Source organism: Perca flavescens, chromosome 14 (genome assembly GCF_004354835.1).
Source record: "Perca flavescens isolate YP-PL-M2 chromosome 14, PFLA_1.0, whole genome shotgun sequence".
Taxonomy (NCBI): Eukaryota; Metazoa; Chordata; class Actinopteri; order Perciformes; family Percidae; genus Perca; species Perca flavescens.
In genome coordinates, this window is record NC_041344.1 from 32,165,687 (window position 1) to 32,184,948 (window position 19,262).

The 19,262-nt window shown below is 42.0% G+C and overlaps 1 protein-coding gene across 1 annotated transcript in view; it reads right to left on the bottom strand.

The window, feature by feature from the left end:
- Positions 1-19,262, bottom strand: part of LOC114567899 (ubiquitin-conjugating enzyme E2 E2) — an 88,718-nt gene that overhangs the window by 5,894 nt on the left and 63,562 nt on the right. The window contains exons 4-5 of the mRNA XM_028597120.1: positions 14,771-14,903; positions 3,017-3,164 (exon numbers count right to left, since the gene is read on the bottom strand). Of these exons, the coding sequence (XP_028452921.1) occupies positions 3,017-3,164; positions 14,771-14,903 (281 nt within the window). The remainder of the gene's footprint in view (positions 1-3,016; positions 3,165-14,770; positions 14,904-19,262) is intronic.

Genomic DNA, 19,262 nt, shown 5'->3' on the forward strand with positions numbered 1-19,262 from the left:
AACTGTTTCTATCTCACATATTCTGATATCAATCCAGATGGTAAAGCCTCCCTTTAAGGCAAGGTGAGGCATGTGTTATTACAGGTTTGACAAACTGACACCCCTGAAGCTACTGAGGGTAAAAAAAGACATCTTCATTTATAGAAGAATGGCCGAATATAAGCACATATCAGCCTGAAATATACGATCCAGCCCAGACAACATGCAGAAATCACAGAGGAGGAATCCCTCTGGCTTTGTTAAAAAATGTAAGATTACTTTTTGGACGTCGCTCGGGGGTTGCGACCGGAAAAAGACGGGGAGAAAAAGGGATGACATTGGACAGAGGCCCTGGGCTGGATTTGAGCCCTAGATACGCTCTGACATAGCATGTGGGTTAACCTCCCACAAGCCCTCAGGATGCCCCAGGTAGAGATCTGCTTGTGGGATGTGATTGTGGGTTAAATGTGGCGTGACGGCAGGGACGGCAGCCCTGGGAGGGTTGATTAACTGTCATTCCATCCTCTTCCCCCCGCTTTAATGAGCTACATGCCAATGATCTCCGCCCGCACGGGAAAGAAAATCTTCCGACGGAAGGCGGTGGAGAGAGGGAAGGAGAGATATTTTTAGGGTATTTCAGATCCAGGGCCCACATTCGGCACTTGAGGCTCGGGTTTAAAAAACTGAAGCAAAGGGTGAGAAGTGTAGCGTGCGGACTGATTTTGATGAGGCAAGAGGCGGTAAGAGGGAGAGAAAGTATGTGGGTGACACGGAGGAAGGGTGACAGATTTTTTTCTTTTACTTTTGGTGGGGAAAGGGTGTCGATTAAGTCCCTCTTGTATCATACTTTAAAAGGAATTGGCTCATTTCATCTTGCCAGCATCTGAAAACATTGTGGAGGAAGAGGAGGAGGAGGAGGGGGAGGAGAGGAAAAGCTATTCTCATTTTCGCCCAAGGAGGGAGATATCTCCGCCGCTACGTTATCAAAGAGCAATCCTCGCAGAGAGGACACAAGCTATCATCAGAGGGCTTCGCAATCAGCGCTATCAGCCCACCCCCCCTCCCTCTCTCTTTCTTTTCTGTTGCCTCATCTCATTCCCCACCATTCACATGTGAAATCACCTGTCATTCTTCTGCCAATTTTTCTTACCTTTTTTTTTTTTTTTGCTCTGGCACATTTTTCTCCCAGTTCTTTCACTCTGAACCTCATCATTGTGATATTGGACAGAGCTGCGTTTACCACCTCCTCTTGTTCAATTTAATCCTTCACACCAAGAGACATTTATCGTATTGGCAGCGGAGGACCAGTAGAAGTCGGAAATGACTGGTTTTAACTGGTCCATAAAAGACCCTGTTCCTCCAGCGCTTGTCTTTGCTCTGCTGGTAAACCGGTCCATAATGGATCTAATTAGCTTTAAAAATGTTGACGTCGTCTCCTTGAACGGTGTCAGCTGTTTACAGGGTTGTGTTTAGCCAGCCAGTGCTGGTTTAATATTGATTAAACAGCAATGAAGGGAAGATGAATGCCCAGGCTCACTGTTTACGAGGGGGTGAATGCTATGAAAACGCTACAAGAAATGTTTCTGCTTCTCATGTTCACAACAAGTGCCATACATTCATCCTGAGATAGTAATGGTTATTGGAGAGAAGATAATCATCTTTTGCTTAAAAAAAAAAGGCCTCAATATTTTTCAAACATAGCGCCAACAGCATCTGAAACCCTCTTTCCACTGGGGGAATCGGGCTGGGCTATGTACAACAATATCCGTAACTTTCAAAAACAGACTAACCGTCTATCAGGTCCACTTTGCGCAGTGATTGGCCAAGTGTGCAGACATTAGAAATAATCCAGGATTTGAACTTCTTTCTCAAGCTAAACTAGGGCTTACTAGGTATTGTTAAAAAATAACGATATTAGTACCAATACCATTACCTTTGAAGTGATACCAATACCAATAGATCATTAATTCATTTGATACCTCCGCCAATATTTTGTCGACTTAGTCATCCCATTAAAGACTACAGAAGCAGAAGGTTAATGAGCATAGATAATACGTTATAGTATATTACAGTATAAAGTCTTACATTTGTTATTTTTCATGTTTGAATAAAGCCGTTATGGAACATTTACGTAATTAAATATCTTCTGAAATCTGTAACAGATAGATGAAGAGATGAATGTAACACAAAGCAGCAGTGTTTCCATTCATCTGCTCAGACTACTGCTGCTGTTGTGCTGGAAAGAGTACGAATTAGGGCTGGAGAAAATCAAATATCCTGACATTATGACCAAATACCTCGATACGATATTGTCTGGTTGACTATTGGTGCTTTCACAAAATATTTACACAATGAGATTTGAGATAAATAATCATCAGTAATGTGGATATAATGACTAAGTGGGTAAAGGCAAATAATGGAACAGCTAGAACAGTCTTCAGAAAATTACACTTTACTGCAGAGATGTGCTCAGACACTTTAGGGTGACAGGGACTCAAGGAAAAAAAAGCCTAATAGTTAATAAATAATTATTTATTGTAAATTTAAACAAAACATTAAATGTGTGTCTTTTAGAGGTGTTGAAATTAATCAAATAATCGTGGACGGTCCTGCATCGATAATTGTCAGGCTCATAATCGATTATTTCTGTTTATAATTTAATGTATGCCTAACAATATTTCTGTCTACATATTCTGTTATGTTTTGCACATTAAGGAAGTGCCATGTGCTCAGTGCTGTAGTTCTATGTATCCATTGTATTTAGAGCACTGCAGAATGTTTTGTTTTTGAAACTTGAAAAGCTATGAATTAAATATCCTGCATGGCTTTAATAGAAAAATGTATTTGACGCATCGAGATATCGAATCAAACTGAATCACTGACATGATAATCGTAATCGAATCGGGAGATCAGTGAAGATTCACACCTCTAGTGTGTGTGTGTGCGCGTATATATGTGTGTGTGTGTGTGTGCGTGCGTGTGCGTTTATGTATGTGTGCATGTGCACGTGCATGTGTGTGCGCGTTGCAGCTCTCACCAGGGTTGCAGTCAGTGAGCAGGGAGCAGATGGACAGCAGCACCTTGGAGATGGTGAGGGCAGGACTCCAGTTGTCCTTCAGGATGTCCAGACAGATCACCCCCTGGCTGTTGATGTTGCAGTGGTAGATCCTCGTACGGAACGTCACCTGGACACGGACAGCCACAGTAACGCTTAGATCAACATTGGTTTCTAGAAAGAAAACCACCATCACTTTGGTTTCAAGTTGCATGAAGCCGCTGTTTTGTGTGTACTATTGATAGTGGGCGGGCATCTTAAAATAGAATTATTATAACAGATTAAAAGTCCTAAACATGGGCGCCCGGATAGCTCAGTAGGTAAAGCAGGCGCTCATATATAGAGGTTTACTCCTCAACGCAGCGGGCCCGGGTTGGACTCGGACCTGCAGCCCTTTGCTGCATGTCATTCCCCCTCTCTCTTCCCTTTCATGTCTTCAGCTGTCCTGTCAAAATAAAGGCTGAAAATGCCCCCCCCCCAACAAATAGTCCTAAAAATGTAGGGCCCTATTTTGTTTTGAATAAACAAACACTCCCCATGTAGCAAATTCAGTTTAAAAAATAAAAATAAAATCTTCCAGCTATACACAGACTATGTTTACATGCATGCACAATAATATAGAGTAATCAGATTAAGACTAGAATAGTTTGATTTAACTACACTGGGGTATTCCCATTAGCAGGATTCTGGGTTGTAGGCACACAGAGTGGAACAATGAAGCTGAATGAATGAATGAATGAATGAATGAAAGAAAGGACAAATGAGTCCTGCAAACTGTTGTAGGAAAACACTATGCACAATCTAGTGTAAACAATATTTGGGTTCCAAGTGGTCCTTTCCACATTATTATGCAGAGAGAACCCACTTCTGAGCCAGATGTACTATTGTGTTCTGGGGGTAATGGAGTTTAATGGTTGGAGAAGCTTGTGACTAAAAGGTCAAACTGAGTGGTAATGTAAAGTGTGACGTTAAAACAAAAACCAGCAATCTTCAAATGATATTCCCTCAAAATATTTCACTTCAGATTTTCTTAGAAATGTTGAGTTAGTTATTAGTATGTGCTTGTTATTCTTAATTTAGACCCCGTAATTATGTATCACAATATCTTGATACTGTATATGGTTTCATCACGATACGATTCCATTGAGTGTCCAAGTCTACCAGTCTACCATATTTTACACAAGAAGAGCAAACGGTAATCCTACAGAAATATGAAGAACACAGACACGTGATACAGGCAAAAAGCAATACAGTCACTGCTGCTAAACCCAGTAAGGAAAGCTGGCAAAAAATAGCCGACGCTGTAGGTTAAATGCATAAATTACAAGGCTTATCAATATCACTTCCCCATCAGTCAGGCACAATGAGATCTGACCATAATTACACTTGTGCCTTCCATACATTTTCGTTGCTGGAGTCAGTTGCAACCCTGGCAGTGGGAAGCGATCGTGGAAGCAATTACAAATATAAAACCATAATTCAAACCAATGTGCGCATTTGCAACACACGGCTCAAGAAGCTGAGAAAGATACGCTATTCCCTCTGCTGAAAATCTATATCTTTCATAAAGATACCCATCAGGGAATGTCAACGAGTTTTGTCAGTCTCTAAATGTTCTAGCTTTTCTGAGCACCTATGGCGTTATTATGGAACCCACACAACTTCGAGGCAATAGCATTCACACACTACTATTGGCCAGGCGTCCATGCTAACGCAAAGTAACCCGATTTTTTCAGGTCCTATCCCCTGACCAATCGGCTATCCTAACTGAGGTCAATGCCTAACCGCAACCAATTGAGCTGCTTCGTAGGGCGGGACTTGCCTAGAAGTTCCGTGGGATCCACAATAAGCCTCACTTTCCCCGCACCGAGTTCCACCGGATCTTCTGAGAACGGTGACGCCGTTATCACTCGAGAACCGATTGGTCAGTAGGCAATGCTTTTATACCGGTTGATCTCTAATCTCCAACATAAGGTTAGGTGTTCAGCATAAGTTACCATGGCGATGTAACCTGAAGTTACCTCGGTAACCCCAAATCTTGCTTCGTAGTATAGGCCTCAGGTGCCAGTGTCTAGTGGGTTAATCAGAGCTCATAAGCATGAACATTGAAAACCACTACATGGCTTTTCTCCGATCTAATGGTTGTAGTTGGTCCACAGTATTGTCTTTAAGCTTTTTGAGGGATATTTATTTATTATCTGCCCTAGCTTTTCCAACGTTTTAGACACCGATGTGGTAAAAAATAATGGTTCGAAATGATATGGACTTGCATATTTTGTTTTATTGAAAAACAACATTTTCTTGAGGGAGGACCCCTAAGCCCCTCGCCAAATACGTGCACCTAAGTCTTCCACAAACCTAGGGAAAACACTTTTTAGACAGACTTCACATTAAAGTGAAGACAGTCCTGTAGAACTCAGCAGAGCCTAAACATCAGCACACGGGGCACAGCATCATTAAGGAGTGACCTCTGACCTCTCCGCTTCCTTAAACAAAGGATGCTGACCAGGACAGGCAGCCCAGCCGTGCTCACGCTCCATCCCCCTTTCTGCTTGCTTTGTGACTGCAGCCTCTCCTCCCCTTCCTCCCTTTTGTGTCTCTTTTATCTCATTAACTCGCCATTCCTCCCTTCACATCTCACATATGAGAAACAAACAACCCTCGCATGCAAGCCCGGCTCTCTCTTGCTAACATTCCACGCTGGTATTACAGCCTGACTCCTGATAGACAGACAGAGCAATAAAGAGCCTGCTTTTCATGACATGAAAGGCTTTCCGGAGATGTGACAAGAAAAGGCAGACGGGAGACGAGGTGATTGATGGCGACTGGTTGAGGGCAGGTCTCGTGTCTGAGTCGCACCGCTTCCTGTTCTTACACCTCCGCTGAGACGGGTTAGCGGTGGCATGCTAATGCTGGCAGCCCAGCAGCGATGAAACAGATCCTTGGCCAGCCTGTGTGGTCTCATTAACAGCCTGTAATCCCATCATGGCGGACGCTAATAGATTATGATGATGCCTCCGCGTAACAAAAGCTGCAGGTCTAATCCTGCATTCCCTCAGTATTATGGATTCATCCCTCAGCCTCTAAATACAACCTGTTTCTCCTCATTTTGTCTCCCAACAGCTCTCTCTTATTCTGAGTAAAAACAGCTTTCATAGAAACAATAAATAAATACCTCAATATGAATATCTCGAGCAAATGCCACGGCAATTCAGAAATTAGTAGAGGTGTCACCATTCTCCAAATCCATGATTTCTTTAGACTTTCGGTGTTAAGGTCACAATTAGATTTTGGATTTAAACAATTCTGATTTCAGCAGTGACGGCAATGCCACAATAAGAGCCCCTAGATGGCAGAAGGGTACAACAACAGTTTGAGTTTTTTCTAAATGAATCAAGTGCAATTGAAAGCACCACTGGTTTACTGAGATGCACATGAACGAAGTCCCGTCGGAGCCCACATGCTTTACCTTTGTTCTTTGTTTCCATAACTCACTTACGGGGGGAGTCTAAATGCTGCCACACCGGTGGGGACTTCAGGGAAGCAGGATACGCTGGGTCTGTTTTTAATTTTTAGTAGGCGGGTAGTGGAGAGAAAAAAAAATACTGCGGGAATCACGTATGCTTCCATACACTAGATGTTAAGCCACGGGGTGCCGGTCGGATTATATCCATCTGTGGTTGCTCATGCTCAGTTCATCCTCATCAAAACTCAGGAAAAAGCTTAGAATGTAAAGACGACAAACATGTTTACATCCGTTACGTTTCACCATCCAAGTGATTCAGCCGGAAGGAACGGCCTAGTTCACAAAATTGTTACAGGTGATTATTATTACCTAATAACTAATAATTAGGCCACAACATACTTGTATTGTTGTGCCAGATGGTTTGTTAACACAGAACCATCTCAGAAGCCGTCTTTGGAAACTGTTTGGAAAAGGTCAGGAACTTTCAAAAAAAATACCTGGCTGTCGATCACGTCTGCCATTGTTGTTTTGAACAAACTGTCGGAGCCGTCACACACCCACCTAAACCACGCCACAGCTGCCAGTAGCTACTCACCGGACGCTGATTGGTTTGCTGACACAAACGCATTACTTGAAGCCTAGTCTTGCATTGCCAGACCTTCCTCCCCAGCGCTGTGGAGGAAGGTCTAGTCCACACAGCATTCCTGGACATGGAAGTGGAACGTCGTGGATATAGACTACTTGAAGCCTGACGAGATTGTGTGATATGTGATCTGCAATTCTCATGTGATCTTAGGATATCGCCTGTCTTTGAGCTATTTCTGTGAATGAAGTATCTTAAAAATCAAGGTACTATTTCATCACATTGATTGCATATTGCCATTATCCCTAATTTGCAGAATTGCCCACAATGGTTAAAAAGGTATTAAACAATCTCTGACAGTTGACAAATGCGTGTCATCGCACAGTGTATGTCATCATATCACCAAGCCCTAGGGTCATACAAGTAAATAGTAGAGCTTTTTTATGGTTTGCAGGGTGCAAAAGTTCCCTACACATGTAAAAGGGTCACATTTGGCTTAGCTATAGTAAAGGATGTTCATCTTTAATTTTTTTGGGGGGCATTTTCGGCCTTTATTTTGACAGGACAGCTGAAGACATGAAAGGGGAGAGAGAGGGGGGAATGACATGCAAAGGGCCGCAGGTCGGGGTCAAACCCGGCCTGCTGCGTCGAGGAGTAAACCTCTATATGTTGGCCCCTGCTCTACCAACTGAGCTATCCGGGCGCCCAAAGGATGTTCTTCTATCGTTCCCTCAGTTCTCTTCATTTACAATGTCCACATTTAATAATCATTTTGGGCAAACGGAATGAAAAGCGAACTGATTGTTAGTTTTATGACAAGGCAATCATCCAACATATCTTAATCGAGACAGAATAGAAAGGTTTGGTTTAAAGGAGGGAATGTATTGAGTGGCTGATCATCCACACGTCTAAGCTTGACTTTATGGCTCTTCATGGCACATTAAGCTGTTTGAAAATGAGAACGATATCATGCAGAGGAAGATAAAGTGTGCAGCGGAATTTAGTTCAAAGCCATGAGGAAATTAGAGTCGATAGAGCGGGATAAGGTTAGTTAGAGGAGTCTAATCTCTCAGCCTGTCACTGGGTGGTTCTGCTGAACCTTGAAGGAACATGCCTACTTATTGGGACTTTGTCTTATTCAGCGTATCCCCCAGAGTTAGATAAGTCCATAAATACCCTTCTCATCTCCGTGCATGTCTGTCTGACGCACCCACCGCTAGCCTAGCTTAGCACAGATTCTGGAGGTAACCGGCTCCATCTAGCCTCCTACTATTACTCCAACTCTGAGCAAACTCTGTTCCTCACCACGGGGCTTCTCGTGATGAGAGCAAATCACTCTGCCCAAGTAGCAGTGCTTCGCCTTCTGAGAATATAGTCCCCAGTATGTATACGATTAGAAGATGGCTGTGTCTCATGTAACCTTATTATTTGTACATTTGTGCTGTGACTATACAAATCACAACATGTAAATAGGAAACGTTGGCGTTATTTTGTCACTTATTGGGAGCAGGAGGCTAGATGGAGCCGGTTACCTCCAGGATCTGTGCTAAGCTAGGCTAGCGGTGGGTGCGTGAGACAGAGTTACGACACGCACGGAGATGAAAAGGGTATGTATGGACTTATCTAACTCTGGGGGATACAGTGAATAAGACAAAATCCCAATAAGTCGGCGTGTTCCTTTAAAATGGACTCATGTCGGAGCAAAATACAAATATTGCTTGCTTCAGAATATGTGCATTCAAGCTCTATCTAAGGGTATCAGTGTCAGCCTTAAATGGCCTTATCATCCTAACATTATGTGTGAGCCAGTGTAGTGAGCAGCTGCAGCTGTCAAATTGGTGGCTGTGAGCCGGTGAGCTGCTGGATGGCACAGCTCACAGCCAGACTGGAAAAACAAGGCAGCAGGATGCCAAGAGTTTAGATGGGCTCCGGTTCCCCCTTAACGTGGCCTGCCAGGAAGGAGGCAGTTTGAGCTGGTCAGGAGGGAATGAGGAGAAAGTTGTTCATAGGGAGTCATGTTTCGCACCATACTGCAAAGCAAATACCCAAGGCTGTGTCAAAATTTACAATACGTTTGGTTTGTTGTAACATTTGATTTTTTAGCATGAAATGGCAAATCAAATCATACATCAAGTTTTATTCCGTATACAGGTGGTAAGTTAAGTCTTTTGTTTTTGTCTGTGTAATTGTAGTTCCCATTTGCAGAGTATCTGGTTTACATTCAGGGTTTTCTCAGCATAGAGGAATTTTTGGCTCCCCCCAAGGAGGTCTTAGCCTGCCCCAAAGGAAAATCATCTGCGCCAAAATGATAAGAATTATAAAAGAATAAAAATAGCACTTCAAATCCTCTCCGACTATGTTTAACAGCAATCTACCAAACAACAGTTGAAAAAGCATAAACTTGAGTAGGAGCGCTTATCTCAGTTTACCGTCCAGAGTCTGGAGTCTGCTGGACTCTCCCGGTGATTTTAACTGTGGTATTTTAATATGAATATTATTTTTTTAAGCAGTTTTGTTGATTGGGGTTTCATTTACTCAAGCATAATAGATATTTTTGTTCATCAAATTGTCAGAAATGACATGCGACTGCAAATAGATTTCTGTCAAATAAGGTAACGCAGACTCATTGCCTTTACTGTACATGGACTGATCATGCTTACGGTCGTGCATAGTCCCCGGCCCATAAAAGTGGTAGGCCTCAATCGGCGGCCCATTGTTTTTTCAATTGACACTGGGCTGGCCCAAAACACTTTAGTCAAAAATATCACATAGGCTAGGTTTTCTGTCCCTACACAAACACCCCCTACTTTCACAATGAAATGGACTAATCCGTAACGGTGCACGGTGCGAAAGATAAACACACAGTGACAGGAGAACTGCGTGCAATTTCAGTGTGCATCTGCCAGGCTAGAATAGTAATAGAGATCATGGAGAAGAAACGCAAAGGAGGTGCAGAGAAGCTGCGTGAGAAAAAGAAACAGGCCCTTCAGGCAGACGCTGCCAAATGTGTCAAAGTGACAGACATGTTTTCGGCAGCAGCAGGACCTTCATCAGCTCCCGTGGCTGATGATAGTGGTGGTGGTGTCGGTGCCATGCACAGTGAGGAGGAGACTCAGGAGGAGAGGGGCAGAGATGAGGGAGTGAGGGTAGAACCTGCGGTAAGCACAACTCCCCTTAAAACGCTTTCTCCATTGATAAAAACTGAGCCAAAAACAAGTGGTGGACAAACTGTTGATGATAACACTACAACAATAAAAGAAGTAGGCATGCTACTGTATGATTGCATTAGTTTGGCTAAGTGCGCGTGTATCTGAGTCTTGACTGATGATCTTCTCACCGTTTTAGCTTTCATTCAACAAAGTAGCCTACATCTTAATAGTAAGCAAAACACCACTTTAAGGTTCACCAAACCTTAAGCTTGTGCATTTGTGTCCTTAAAGTAGCCTAGATAAACGTTGCACATCATGCGAACATTCTTAACGAGAATTGTAGCTTTTCTATCTGCAATGGCAGACAAAAACTCATGATAGACCTCTTCAAATTAAAGAACAGGGCCTCTTCAGTCGTGAAATGATAAATATATATATATAGCTTGTTTTATGATTCATGAGGAGTATACTTTTTTATTGTATTAATAAATGGCACTTTTTTGAAATATTTAATGTGTTAACTCTCACTGATTCTTGCTCACTCATTACATGGCGTTAGTAGTTTTAAGGAGTAGGAGTTGCTATACATATTCAGGGGAGGGCAAAGACGGGTGGCATTTGTGATCTTATGTGGTGGGCCGGTCTGGGCCAAAATGCCAGGGCTGATTTTTGGTCCCAGTCCGTCCCTGTGTCAGTGTTATCATAAACACATTTTCCTCCCTTTAGTGGCTGAATGTGTGAGAAGATGAGGGAGAAATGACTCACACCCAACATTATCATTTACCTAAATTATCACTGTGGAAGCAGCATAATCTGCTGCATATGAGACATACTGCATACCAACCAGTTATTGAGAAAGCATCAGGAAGTCATCCACACAAGTCAACAGCGTCTTTCTTTAAAGCGGAACTGTGGAAAAGGTTATGAAGTGTATTTTTTGGTGAAAGGTGGATGCGTCACACACATCTTCAACATGGCAGCATAGAAGATCCATCCAATCACCACAGTTTCAAGATTAGTGTCACCAATTTAGTAACAAACCAAATGTCTCCCCTTGTTTCTGAGTTATGGTGCTGAATAGAGAATGGGACGGATGTACGTACAAATGGACAGACGGACAACCTGGAAACATAATGCCTCTGGCTGTGGCTGTTGCCGGCGCAGAGGCATAACAACAAACAGGCATGACATAATGTTTAGCAGTCTGTGCAATATGCAGTGCTTATATTGTTATAAGAGATGTTGAACTAAATTGTTTCAGTCTCTGTGTTGCCATTTAAGTATCAGATTTCTGCACTTTTAATCACTTCCTGGAACTGAAGCAGAAAAACACATACAACTGCATCTCTGGTCCACAGCAAAATATCTCCACAGCTATTGGATAAATTACCCAGAAATGTCATGTCTTTGGCCAAAAGTATCTTAAAAACTCCATTACTTAATAAAATGTAATAGTCAATACCAACGGCAGTGAAATTCCACGATTCTCCATACCCAAACTGATACCACAGTAAAAAACTAAAACACAATAAATCCCATGTACTTCCTTAGAACATGTATTTCAGGAGTTGAGTTTAGCCAGAAAAAGTGGGCGTCATGCAGCGACGACAGTTACGTTTAGGAAAGAGATCGTGGTTTGAATTAAAATGCTCACGAGGAACAAACACGCCTTTCCCGGGTGAAAGTATTTTGTTATTGCACTTCGTCCAAGTGGTGTAGCCGTAGCTAGCTGTCAGAGATGGCTGCCGTTCTGCACATGCGCGACTCACATCGTATAAGGACTCCCATCGTGCCTTGACAGGCGCTAGTGTCTGTTCTTTCTCTTTGCATTTAGCGGCAGACACTTGTAGATGTATTTGCTGGCCCCATAAGGCCCGGAAGAATTGCATCCCCCGGTGGAAAAAACAATTTCAGAATTTTTGGCATGGACTTGGTACCGGAGTATCTGTTCTCGTGACATCCCTATTCCCCAGAGGTTGAGCAGTACCCTCAGGACAAGCTTTTCATACCAGGTGTCTCAGTCAAATTCTGTAGTGTTGCTGCTGTCAACTCTCTTTCACTACTCAACCATAATCCAAAGCAAGCCAAGTGCCTCTGCATACTAAATAGTCCATATTAAAACAGGATAAATGTGGCAGATATCCTAAAATATTTTTCTGTTTACTTTTACTACAGGTCTGTAATTAGCTGATAGAGAGGGAGTATTTTAAGACTCGAAACCAACACCCAGGGCAAAATCAGAAGCACGACTCAAACCGAGGGAGGTGGCAACCGCTCTCAGCCAGTCTACGGTGTAAATACTGACACACACTTGCATCCGCAGAACACACACACACACACACACACACACACATATACACACACACACATATATTCACCCACAAAACCCACAGCCTCGCTGGAGGGAAGCCAAAGTCGCTGAATGCTAACATGTCAGAAGGGGACACAATAACAAGAAACAGTTAAAAGGTTTTGTTATTGTCAGCAAATCCCATGTGCAGAGCCGAACCAACAATGAATGTATCTACTAAAAAGTAGTGTGTGTGTTATCAAAGCCTGATTTATCTTCTTCCTCTGTGCCATAGAGCTCCATTGTTGTCTAAAAACTATTAAAAACATATCAGTGAGTCACACTGATGCACTGGCTGACATGTTCCTTCATTACTATGAACACACACACACACACACACACACACACACACACACACACAGTACAGTAGTTTATTTTCACTCAATCCCACGTACACTCCGTCCTGCTGCCACAGATACTCACTGGAGCACCAAATGTGGATTAATCCACTGCTGAAAATAGTCCCCAACAAGTGCACTATTTGCGGCATTGAGAGGAGATTACAGGAGATTACTAAACCTTCTTTGTCTAATATTTATGTCATCTGTAGCAGTATTAAGGCTTGCTCCTGATTTTGATGGACTTTTCCCTCTTTTGACCAAAATGTACTAGTTGTCGTCACATTCTAGTGAACTGAGAGAGAAAGGCCCAGTTTATACCAACTGCCGCCAAATGTTTTACGTATGAAACGGAACTGACACTTTGCTGCAACACAAACAAATATATTTATTCACCTCTATTCACATACAATGAGGCATAGTTTCAGTTGTGTCATGATGTTAATGATGACATCACATACAATCTAGTCATCATGGCACAATTATGCTTAGTATAATATAAACATAAATATAAAATAATGTAAATGAGAAGTAATTAATTTGTATTTGAAGGTCACAAAGTGGCTTTTCAACTCACATATCATTAGCACCTACTGTGTTCTATTACCTTATTTAATATTGTTGTATAGAATTGTGATAAAACCATACTATTTCTCATCCTATTTTATGGTACAACTGGTATTCCTAATATTGTGGTCAGTCAGTGTATATACCATCATATTTTCATCAATGTCAATCCTAACAAATTGGGCCTTGGCCTAACACCATATCACTGTGCAAATTAACTTAATTTATACCTAGTCCTAGGTCAGGGGTCATTAATTACATTTTGCCGAGGGCCAGAATACAACCAGCATCATCATCACGAATGAAAACGTGAACATAAAGATTGCGTCATTCATGTGCATATTAAGAAGCCACGTTGGTATGTTTTGGTCTTATAATACATCCATAGATGCTCCAGCAGAGAGGATGGTTAGTTTAGCCAGCAGTTTACAAGTTTACAAGTTTACAAGAATGTGTCAAAATTTCAAGATTTGTGGCAAACTAAGATAAACAGTTAGACTACAAACTGACAGCTTTTGTTTTGGCTTGTTTGTCAAAATTCACTATTTAGAGTAGAGTAGAGCTGTGTTTAGAGTGGACTGCCCAGACAGATCATATTGAAATATATCGCTTCCTACATGTGTATGAGATATGTATTTACTTTTAGGTTTTATTGTAGCCTACTTACAGTAACGAGTAATTTGTGGGGTCTGCACAGCCTTGTGGGGCCCAAAATGCTGGACCCCACAAGTTTAAAGGGCGGTTTGAGGGTTAAGACTTGGTTTTAGGATTAGGGATAGAATTAGGTTATGGTTAGGGTGAGGGTAAGGGTTAAGGTTAGGGTAAGGGGCTATGGAATGCATTATGTCAATAATGGGTCCCCACAAAGACAGTGAAACAAATGTGTGTGTGTGTGTGTGTGTGTGTGTGTGTCACATCACTGTTCAGAATCCCGTCTATCTTCCAAAATGTAACGCTTGTATCCAAAGGAATTGTGCTTGAAGCTGCAGGCCATCCAATTGTAACGACCTCATCCACATTGTCAAAATCATTGAGATATTGAGCCATTACATTGAAAATCTTTTACATAACAGGAGCCTATATGATTTACTGTAGCCATCCTAACAACACACTACCTGAACGCCTTTTTCTACTCTCCTGTTTCACTCTCCACAACGCTGTCTTCGGGCCAAAAGTCACGTCGTGAGATCGATAATAGTTAGCTAGCTAGCCTGTTTATGTTTCTTGTAATGTTAGCCATAGTTATTGTGCACGGTGCTGCATAGCTGCAGGGCACCACTCACCTTCGGTGGTTTAAAGGGGTAGTCTGGGGTGAAGGCGATGTCCAGGAAAAACACTCCCCCCTCGTACACTGAGCCTGGGGGGCCCAGGATGGTCGACCTCCACTCATAGATGTTGTCTCCTTTGGGACCGGCACTGCAATCATGAAAATGAAAAAAGGAGAAGGAAATATTGAATCTACCAACAGGCGTTTAGAGAAGAGGAAAAGACACTCTAATCTTATAACTACATTTTCTCTGCAGCAGCAAGGAAGTGAGTAAATAAAGTGTGTGATTATCAGCTGTTAAATCAGCCGCACAAAGCTGCCGTTTAAAGTTCTTATCCATTAGAAGATTATGCAACATTACTACAGTGTATACAAAGACTGCATCTGTAAGCCAGGAGAGATGATTAGTATGATCAATGTCATGTGGATGACTGATCTGTCTGGGATCTGCAGGCAAGCATGAAACACACACACACACACACACACACACACACACACACACACCTGTAAGAGGCACTAATCCAATTCCATTTTCTATTGGAATTAGGCCAGATGCCTCTGTCGGTGCCTTGTATTACTTTTACTTTCATCATTTACACACAGAGAGGAAGCCAGAGAGAGAGAGAGAGAGAGAGAGAGAGAGAGAGAGAGAGAGAGAGAGAGAGAGAGAGAGAGAGAGAGAGAGAGAGAGAGAGAGAGCATGTGTGAGGCACATAAATGTAAGATGAGAGTGTGAGTGGAGTTGTTCATGTGAAACAGAGGCCCGTTGTAAAGCACCGGGCTACTGCGGGCCTATTTCTTGTCAGCGTGTGTTTGGACACAGAGAGGAATTATGGGATCCGTCCGGGGGAAAGGATGCTGACATGTTCTCCTGGATGGATAAAAATAGTCTGGACAGCCATAGTGCACTGGGGCCGACGGGGGACAAGAGGGACAATAAATTGCTCTGCTCGGCATGAGGTGGTGTGGCCTGATGTGACATGGAGGAATCTATGTTTGTGTGTCAAATATCTTTTTAAATGCCAATGTCTGTAGAGCAGCACTCCCAGATTTGGTTATGCCACAATATGGTGCCGATCTGGGTCTTTTATTATCATAACAGCTCTATTTACGACACCTAACCTGAAATACTGCAAACATGCACATGCTCATCCACTTTCAAAGAAACCAAACTTCGAGCCACAACTTCAAAGCATCTTTAGACCCATCTCTAAACTGCCTTTTGTGCCCAAAATCTTGTCACCCTGTTTTAGAAAAGCGCTACATGATTAAGGAGTATTATTAGAGGTGGGAATGTCACGATACCATATTATTGCAATTTTAAACATATTGCAATATTCTGCGATATATTGCAATTTATTACCTTTTTTTCAACTTTTCAATTTCAAATGATGTCCCCAAAAGGAAACTTGGTCAACATCTGTTTTATCTAAAAAGATACATGTCTCTGTTTGTTCATCTCATTCCATTGCTTTATTTATTGCTGCAAAATGGGATTGTCAAGCAGACAGACCGACCAACACATAATAATAATAGATCGATACTGTGTATCGATACAGTATTGCCACGAAAAAATATAAGAAGAAGAAGAAAACTCTGCGCTGTTGGTAATCCACAAACTACAAGTGTCGGTAGTTTTTGCGACCTGCAGTGTTTGTTCAAAAATCTGTTACAGAACTTAATGAAGAATAATATATTTAATATTGTGTTTTATATATATTGTCAAATTTTGGTGTGTTACTTTCAATAAAAGTGTGATCATTTTATTGGTTTGTAGTTTTTCAATTCTGATTCATTAAATTCATGAATTCAATTAAAAAGTATAATTACTACTACTACTACTACTACTACTACTACTAATAATACAAAATGTTTGGTTTCGGCCCAGAATTTTCATTTCGGTGCATCACTAGTCAAATCCTATTTCATGGTAGACATTTAATATCGTCCCTAGGCCTCTTAAGGTTGGCCAGCCGTGGATTTTTTCTCTCCACTGAGTTCCCACAGTTCAGTCTGCAGCATCTGGAAATGTTTAGAGGCTCTGCCAGCACCGCCTCCTTTATTTCTGTTCCTGCAGCCTGGTACAAACCGCTCGGACAGAGTAGGGATCCAGTAGAGAAGGATCTAGATTTTCTACCACCTGCCTAGGCATGTCAGAATGATGGAGGACACAGACCTCCGACATCCACCTCAGGTTATGCTCTCTTTCCAACTTGCAACTTCACAGGGCCCTATCTTGCACAGTGTCTTTGCTAGTTTAAGACCTACACAGTTGTCAGTTTCCCGTCCAGCGCCCGCGTTGTTGAAATAGCAAATGCACCCGCGCCCATGGGCGTGCTGGTCTTACAGGGAGGTGTGTTCAGGTGGAAAGTGATCGCACCATTGACCAACAAAAACCTGGTCTAAAGTCAGTAACGCAGCATTTCATTGTTATTTTAACGGCTGCTTCACCTCATGAAGTTTAGCTGGCGTAGTGCTTGTGCCATATATGATCTGCTTGCGCGCTTTCACTGGCTTTTAAAGGGAATGGGAGATGATCTCTGATTGGTTTATTGCATGTTACGCCCAAAACACACTGATTAATGAAGACACTAAGTGCGCTCAGATCGGACACGTCTCTGCTGCAAAGAGAAGAGACACACCCACCAAACGAGAGGAAACATAACTCAAAACGTTTCACACCATTCCGCGGGAACATGTGGGTCAACCTAGCCTGGCTGACACCAGACTCTTCTCAGTTGTAACTGAGAGGGGGTCTGGGGAAGGTTCATTGACAGTTCATTTCCAAAGGGGCGTCACCAACGGACGCCGCTCAAATGCCTCTGGGCGCATTGGATAGTCCTTCAACCAATCAGACCAACGATCCGGGTGACGCTACGCTACGGTAGCTGTCATGTTGAATGTAAACAAAAAGCTGTTCGCCGTCGCTGCGCTATCGTAAAGCCCGCCTCAGCGGTTGTGATTGGTGTAAAGCCCGCCTCAGCGGTTGTGATTGGTGTAAAGCCCGCCTCAGCGGTTGTGATTGGTGTAAAGCCCGCCTCAGCGGTTGTGATTGGTGTAAAGCCCGCCTCAGCGGTTGGGACTGGTGTAAAGCCTGCCTCAAAGCACCAAAGAGCACTGTGTTAGACTTTTTGCAACCACCACCAAAAAGAAGCACGCCTTTTCTCTGCCTTCATACCAAAACTAATTTCGGAAGAAAAATAAGAGCCGTTCTTGATGAAGGCTTAATGGCAATGATGGCTATTTCCCACGGTGTCAATTTCCACACTAAGCCATTAATAATAAACCCGGAGCACTAAGAGCACCATGCCAGAGGAGCTCTATAATTAAGACGAGGCTGCTTTTGTATCCTTTAGCTTCCTTGCAACTGTGATTAGAGATGGAACAATTCCAAAATGTTGCTGTGCAATTAATTGTCTCAGAAATAATTGCAATTGATTATATAATTGTCTCTTTCAGTCAAGTTTAAAAATATTTATTTATTTAACACTTTTTCAAAAGAAATTTAAGTTTTGAATGAATCATAGGATGTGTCTTTGGGTTATATATCACTGTCATGTGACCCAGATAATGTAATAGTACAAATACACAGCCGATGAAGTAAACCACGCTTCTTTATTACCATAAAACATTTTTTCTAACTGTATCCCCCCCCCTTGTTATTTTTGTTGTTATGAACATGTATAGGGTCAAGTGCCACCGACTAACAAATGAAATAATAATGAAAATATATGTCCAATAATCACTTATATAATTACAATTTGGCATATCTAAACAAAATCAACAACTACCAGTCATACGCCTTAAGACCTTAGCTAATGTTAGCAATTAATTGTATTGTATTGTCTAATTGTATTGATTATGTAAAAAAAATTGACAATTATGTAATAATTGTTACAGGCCTAACTGTGATATCTTCATATGGCCGGGAACTGACCGCTGAATAATAAAATGTTGAGGCCACAACTGGCCACATCAGCTGCAAAAAGTAGATCCGGAACCGGTTTCTTTATTTTCACTGAGGAAGATTGTTTTGCGGAAACAAAAATGAAAAATCTGAATCTGAATTGAAAACTTCTTAAATAGCCAGAAGCATGCTGTGCTCCACCCAATCCCACAAAAGAAGACATTTATATCATGCTTACAGTTAGTAGTCAGACGCAGCTCTGATTGGCCAAAATCAGCCAAGTGTGGAAACTCCAACCATCTGCACATTTTCATCTGTAAAATGTCTCACTCAGTACATATTGGTCAGAATTATTTAATACCAATGTAAGGGTTCCAATGAAAAATGTGGATATTTTATGTTGAAAACAAATATAGTTGCAAAGCGCCACCTGTTGGCAGCAGAAAAACTTTTGGTTTTAGTGGTTAAATGAGTAATGAGTAACTTAGAAATGAATATAATTCTGGATTAATGCATGACATAAAAGAGATCCTTGGTTGCTACGGTTATAATTTAAGGTCAGTGAATGGATTGAATAGTCTTTAAATTGTGTTTTGAATGC